General features: G+C 49.7%; 1 protein-coding gene across 1 annotated transcript in view; it reads left to right on the forward strand.

Moving 5' to 3' along the window:
- LOC132388967 (retinol-binding protein 1-like) overlaps nt 1–5,987 on the forward strand; it is a 65,657-nt gene extending 59,670 nt beyond the window's left edge. The window contains exons 3-4 of the mRNA XM_059961391.1: nt 5,338–5,439; nt 5,652–5,987. Of these exons, the coding sequence (XP_059817374.1) occupies nt 5,338–5,439; nt 5,652–5,705 (156 nt within the window). The 3' untranslated portion in view covers nt 5,706–5,987. The remainder of the gene's footprint in view (nt 1–5,337; nt 5,440–5,651) is intronic.
- Nucleotides 5,988–7,386: the final 1,399 nt, after the last annotated feature.

Here is a 7,386-nt window from a genome sequence, read left to right on the forward strand (position 1 = left end):
CTCTGGGCCTGTATTCGCTGGAGTTTAGAAGAATGAGGGGGCATCTCATTGTATGAGGAGTGTTTGAAGTCTCTGGGCCTGTACTCACTGGAGTTTAGAAGAATGAGGGGGGATCTCATTGTATGAGGAGTGTTTGATGGCTCTGGGCCTGTACTCACTGGAGTTTAGAAGAATGAGGGGGGATCTCATTGTATGAGAAGTGTTTGATCACTCTGGAGCTGTACTCACTGGAGTTTAGAAGAATGAGGGGGGATCTCATTGTATGAGGAGTGTTTGATGGCTCTGGGCCTCGACTCGCTGGAGTTTATAAGAATGAGGGTGGATCTCAGTGTTTGAGGAGCGTTTGATGTCTCTTGGCCTGTACTCACTGGTGTTTAGAAGAATGAGGGGGTATCAAATTGTATGAGAAATGTTTGGTTTCACTGAGACTGTGCTGACTGGAGTTTAGAAGAATTGGGAGTGACCTTAGTGTATGCTTAGTGTTTGATGTCTCTGGGCCTGTACTCACTGGAGTTTAGAAGAATGACGGGGGATCTCATTGTATGAGGAGTGTTTGATGTCTCTGGGCCTCTACTCACTGGAGTTTAGACGAATGAGGCGGGGGGTTCTCAGTGTATGATGAGTGTTTGATGTCTCTGGGCCTGTACTCACTGGAGTTCAGAAGAATGAGGGAGATCTCCGCGTTGGAAGAGTGTTTGATGTGGCTGCGCCTGTACTAACTGGAGCTGAAATGATTGAGGGGTGGATCTCATTGTATGAGTAGTTTGATGTCTCTGGGGCTGTACTCACTGTAGTTTTGAAGAATGAGGGGGGTTCTCATTGTATGAGGAGTGTTTGATGTGTCTGCGCCTGTACTCACTGGAGTTTAGAAGAATGAGGGGGCATCTCATTGTATGAGGAGTATTTGACGTCTCTGGGCCTGTACTCACTGGAGTTTAGAAGAATGAGGGGGATCTCATTGTATGAGGAGTGTTTGATTTCTCTGGGCCTGTACTCACTGGAGTTTAGAAGAATGAGGGGGATCTCATTGTATGAGAAGTGTTTGATTTCTCTGGGCCTGTACTCGCTGGAGTTTAGAAGAATGTGGGGGTATCTCATTCTATGAGGAGTGTTTGATGTCACTGGGTCTGTACTCCCTGGAGTTTTGAAAAATTATGTGAGATCTCATTGTGTGAGGAGTGTTTGATTTCTCTGGGCCTGTACTTGCTGGAGTTTAGAAGAATGTGGGGGTATCTCATTGTATGAGGAGTGTTTGATGTCACTGGGTCTGTACTCCCTGGAGTTTTGAAAAATTATGGGAGATCTCATTGTGTGAGGAGTGTTTGATTTCTCTGGGCCTGTACTTGCTGGAGTTTAGAAGAATGTGGGGGTATCTCATTGTATGAGGAGTGTTTGATGTCACTGGGTCTGTACTCCCTGGAGTTTTGAAAAATTATGGGAGATCTCATTGTGTGAGTAGTGTTTGATTTCTCTGGGCCTGTACTCACTGGAGTTTGACGGGGGGATCTCATTGTATGAGTTGTGTTTGATCCCTCTCGGCCTGTAATCACTGGAGTTTAGAAGAATGAGGGATGGGATCTCATTGTACGAGTAGTGTTTGATCACTCTGGAGCTGTACTCACTGGAGTTTAGAAGAATGAGCGGAGATCTCATTGTATGAGGAGTGTTTGATGGCTCTGGGCCTGAACTCACTGGAGTTCAGAAGAATGACGGGGGATCTCATTGTATGAGGAGTGTTTGGTTTCTCTGAGACTGTGCTGACTGGAGTTTAGAAGAATTGGGAGTGACCTCAGTGTATGCTTAGTGTTTGATGTCTCTGGGCCTGTACTCACTGGAGTTTAGAAGAATGAGGGGGCAATCTCATTGCTTGAGGAGTGTTTGCTGTCTCTGGGCCTGTACTCACTGGAGTTTAGAAGAATGAGGGGTGATCTCATTGTATGAGTAGTTTGATGTCTCTGGGGCTGTACTCACTGTAGTTTTGAAGAATGAGGGGGGATCTCATTGTATGAGAAGTGTTTGATGTGTCTGCGCCTGTACTCACTGGAGTTTAGAAGAATGAGGGGGATCTCATTGTATGAGAAGTGTTTGATGTCTCTGGGCCTTTACTCACTGGAGTTCAGAAGAATGCTGCAGGGGTTCGCAGTGTATGATGGGTGTTTGGTGTCTCTGGGCCTGTACTCGCTGCAGTTCAGAAGAATGAAGGGATCTCATTGTATGATGAATGTTTGCTGTCTCTGAGCCTGTACTTTCTGGTGTTTTGAAAAGTTATGGGAGATCTCACTGTGTGAGGAATGTTTGATTTCTCAAGGCCTGTACTCACTGGAGTTTGATGGGGGGATCTCATTGTATGAGGAGTGTTTGTTGTCTCTGGGCCTGTACTCACTGGAGTTTAGAAGAATGAGGGGGGGATCTCATTGTGTGAGGAGTGTTTGATGTCTCTGGGCCTGTACTCGCTGGAGTTTAGAAGAATGTGGGGGTATCTCATTGTATGAGGAGTGTTTTATATCACTGGGTCTGTACTCCCTGGAGTTTTGAAAAATTATGGGAGATCTCATTGTGTGAGGAGTGTTTGATTTCTCTGGGCCTGTACTTGCTGGAGTTTAGAAGAATGTGGGGGTATCTCATTGTATGAGGAGTGTTTGATGTCACTGGGTCTGTACTCCCTGGAGTTTTGAAAAATTATGGGAGATCTCATTGTGTGAGGAGTGTTTGATTTCTCCGGGCCTGTACTCACTGGAGTTTGACGGGGGGATCTCATTGTATGAGTTGTGTTTGATCCCTGTGGGCCTGTAATCACTGGAGTTTAGAAGAATGAGGGGGGGATCTCATTGTACTAGTAGTGTTTGATCACTCTGGAGCTGTACTCACTGGAGTTTAGAAGAATGAGGGGGGATCTCATTGTATGAGGAGTGTTTGATGGCTCTGGGCCTGTACTCACTGGAGTTCAGAAGAATGCTGCAGGGGTTCGCAGTGTATGATGGGTGTTTGGTGTCTCTGGGCCTGTACTCGCTGCAGTTCAGAAGAATGAAGGGATCTCATTCTATGATGAATGTTTGCTGTCTCTGAGCCTGTACTTTCTGGTGTTTTGAAAAGTTATGGGAGATCTCACTGTGTGAGGAATGTTTGATTTCTCAAGGCCTGTACTCACTGGAGTTTGATGGGGGGATCTCATTGTATGAGGAGTGTTTGATGTCTCTGGGCCTGTATTCGCTGGAGTTTAGAAGAATGAGGGGGCATCTCATTGTATGAGGAGTGTTTGAAGTCTCTGGGCCTGTACTCACTGGAGTTTAGAAGAATGAGGGGGGATCTCATTGTATGAGGAGTGTTTGATGGCTCTGGGCCTGTACTCACTGGAGTTTAGAAGAATGAGGGGGGATCTCATTGTATGAGAAGTGTTTGATCACTCTGGAGCTGTACTCACTGGAGTTTAGAAGAATGAGGGGGGATCTCATTGTATGAGGAGTGTTTGATGGCTCTGGGCCTCGACTCGCTGGAGTTTATAAGAATGAGGGTGGATCTCAGTGTTTGAGGAGCGTTTGATGTCTCTTGGCCTGTACTCACTGGTGTTTAGAAGAATGAGGGGGTATCAAATTGTATGAGAAATGTTTGGTTTCACTGAGACTGTGCTGACTGGAGTTTAGAAGAATTGGGAGTGACCTCAGTGTATGCTTAGTGTTTGATGTCTCTGGGCCTGTACTCACTTGAGTTTAGAAGAATGAGGGGAGATCTCATTGCATGAGGAGTGTTTGATGTCTCTGGGCCTGTACTCACTGGAGTTTAGAAGAATGTGGAGGGGATCTCATTGTATGAGGAGTGTTTGATGTCTCTGGGCCTGTACTCACTGGAGTTTAGAAGAATGTGGAGGGGATCTCATTGTGTGAGGAGTGTTTGATGTCTCTGGGCCTGCACTCACTAGAGTTTATAAGAATGAGGGGGGATCTCATTGTATGAGGAGTGTTTGATGTCTCTGGGCCTGTACTCACTGGAGTTTATAAGAATGAGGGGGGATCTCATTGTATGAGGAGTGTTTGATGTCTCTGGGCCTGTACTCACTGGAGTTTATAAGAATGAGGGGGGATCTCATTGTATGAGGAGTGTTTGATGTCTCTGGGCCTGTACTCACTGGAGTTTATAAGAATGAGGGGGGATCTCATTGTATGAGGAGTGTTTGATGTCTCTGGGCCTGTACTCACTGGAGTTTATAAGAATGAGGGGGGATCTCATTGTATGAGGAGTGTTTGATGTCTCTGGGCCTGTACTCACTGGAGTTTAGAAGAATGAGGGGGGATCTCATTGTATGAGGAGTGTTTGATGTCTCTGGGCCTGTACTCACTGGAGTTTAGAAGAATGAGGGGGGATCTCATTGTATGAGGAGTGTTTGATGTCTCTGGGCCTGTACTCACTGGAGTTTAGAAGAATGAGGGGGGATCTCATTGTATGAGGAGTGTTTCATGTCTCTGGGCATGTACTCCATCAGTCAAATGGTCTAATTCTGCTCCTATACCTTATGGTCTTATTGTTTAATATCTTAGGAGAATGGAGAGGGATCCTCTTGAAACCCTACTAAATGTTGAAATGTCTAGATGGAGTGAATGTTTCGGGACCAGCGGGATCTGCCTCAGAACAGCAGGATTTTCTTTAGAACGGGAGTGTCTTGGAGTGTGATGACTGTGTGGAATTTTTTGCCACAGACTGATGTGGAGGCTGGATCGTTGGGTGTACTTAAAGCCGACATTGGTTGGTGCTTAAAGGTTTCAATTTTACATGGAGAAGGCACGAGAACGGGTTTGTGAGGGATAATAAATCAGGCTTGATGGTGTGGGGGAGCAGACTCGATGGGCCCAATGGCCTGTTTCTATATCTGGTTTTGCTCAGTTCTGGTCCCGTTGTGGGAAGGACATGGAAGTTCCAGAGAGGGCTCGGAGGACGTTCAGCAAGGCGCTGCCTGTGTTAGAGAGCAAGTCTGCCGGGCTTTTCTCTCTGGAGCGAAGCAGGGCGAGTGGTGACTTGTTCGAGTTGTACAAGATTAGGGAGAGCCAGTGCAGCTTTCTGAGGGCAGGAAGGGAGAGGATGTCCGTTGAAGCTGATTGGAGTGATGTACGGTGGGTGCGGGTGGGATGTCAGATGCGGGTTTATTTACAGAGCGCCACCTGGAATGCACTAGATGTGTTCAAGCCACTCTTGGGCACATTGATGATTGGTTAAAAGATAAGGTTGATTTCTGAGTCGGTTAAAGGCTGGCCAGAGGATCGTGGGCGAAAGGGCATGTCATGTGCTGTTTTGTGTTTCAAGCGTGACTAACCGCTCCCCCCTCCCGCTTTCCTCCACCCGACGTAGACGACTGTGCAGTGGGACGGAGACCGTCTGGTCTGCACGCAGCTCGGTGAGAAGCAGGACCGGGGCTGGATCCACTGGCTGGAGGGAGACATGCTGCACTTGGTGAGGAGACGGTCCCGATCGTTGCGAGGGGCTCGGACCCCGCCGCGGGCTGCTGCCATCCCCCAGCACGGCGGGCCGCAGGGTGTGCGGGTCTGTCCGAGTGTCGCCGAGTGGGCGGTCCTGATGCGTTGCTCCACGCGCGTGCGTCACCGTGTACGTGGGCTCGTGCTCTGTCTTCCCGCACTGACCGCGGCCCGTTCCCGTCTCTGCAGGAGATGCACGCCGAGGGGGCCGTCGCCAAGCAGGTGTTCCAGAGGAAGACGTAGTTCACAACTGGACACAGGGCTCATCACCGCGTCACAAACTTCCCTCACCCCTTCCTCCCGGCACTCCCCTCTCCTTTCACCCACCCTCCCTTTCCCCAAGCCTCCCCTTCATCCTGTAAGGATTGCATTAAAATCCCATGCACTGTTAACGTGCCAAGCCTGCGCCTGTGTCTACGGTTCACTGGCTGTTTGGCTCCTCGATGATCGCTTTTCTCGGGGTGGCAGACGATGACCTATGTGTACTTGGATAATAAATTTCTACTTTGACTTTTGAAAGGGCAAGCGAGTCTGTGGTAAATGCAGGAGGTATCGAGCAACTCACACAAAGCGGTGGAAGGAACTCGGCAGGTCCCGGTGAAGGGCCGTTTATTCCCCTTCACTCATGCTGCCAGCCCTGCCGAGTCCCTCCAGCCTTCCGTGTGGAAGGCCGTCCTGGCTCACAGCGGGGCCTACACTCAGCGGCCCTCCTCTCCCTAATGAGTGTACGGCCATGATCTTCAGCTGCTGTGAGGTTCGGGCTGCCTTGTGTAACCCTAACCCTACACTCAGCGGCCCTCCTCTCCCTAATGAGTGTACGGCCATGATCTTCAGCTGCTCTGGCCCACCCACTGTGAGGTTCGGGCTGCCTTGTGTAACCCTAACCCGGGACCTGCAGCCCAGTTCACGACAGAGGGCTGTTGAGAAACGGGGCGGCTGAGTCGGGAATGGGGAAGAGGTCAGGGTCTGTGAGGGGGAAATGTCGCAGTAACATCAATCTCCAGGATTATCATGTATAGGTTCAGAATCAGAATGTAGATCGGCTATGTGGCCACTCCATTAATTACAAGAGAGGAACCCGTTGGGGTCTTTTGACGCTGTGGCCCACCCACTTTGAGGTTCGGGCTGCCGTGTGTTCAGAGATGCTCCTCTGCACACCACTGTTGTGACGTGTGGTTATTTGAGTCACTGTCCGCTTGAACCAGTCCGGCCATTCTCCTCTCACCTCTCTCATTAACAAGGCCCTGTCAGCTTGAACCAGTCCGGCCATTCTCCTCTCACCTCTCTCAGTAACAAGGCCCTGTCAGCTTGAACCAGTCCGGCCATTCTCCTCTCACCCCTCTCATTAACAAGGCCCTGTCAGCTTGAAACAGTCCGGCCATTCTCCTCTCACCTCTCTCACTAACAAGGCCCTGTCAGCTTGAACCAGTCCGGCCATTCTCCTCTCACCTCTCTCACTAACAAGGCCCTGTCAGCTTGAACCAGTCCGGCCATTCTCCTGTCACCTCTCTCACTAACAAGGCCCTGTCAGCTTGAACCAGTCCGGCCATTCTCCCCTCACCTCTCTCATTAACCAGGCCCTGTCAGCTTGAACCAGTCCGGCCATTCTCCTCTCACCTCTCTCACTAACAAGGCCCTGTCAGCTTGAACCAGTCCGGCCATTCTCCTCTCACCTCTCTCACTAACAAGGCCCTGTCAGCTTGAACCAGTCCGGCCATTCTCCTCTCACCTCTCTCACTAACAAGGCCCTGTCAGCTTGAACCAGTCCGGCCATTCTCCTCTCACCTCTCTCACTAACAAGGCCCTGTCAGCTTGAACCAGTCCGGCCATTCTCCTCTCACCTCTCTCATTAACAAGGCCCTGTCAGCTTGAACCAGTCCGGCCATTCTCCTCTCACCCCTCTCATTAACAAGGCCCTGTCAGC

This window comes from Hypanus sabinus, unplaced genomic scaffold, assembly GCF_030144855.1.
Source record: "Hypanus sabinus isolate sHypSab1 unplaced genomic scaffold, sHypSab1.hap1 scaffold_444, whole genome shotgun sequence".
In the NCBI taxonomy this organism is placed as follows: Eukaryota; Metazoa; Chordata; class Chondrichthyes; order Myliobatiformes; family Dasyatidae; genus Hypanus; species Hypanus sabinus.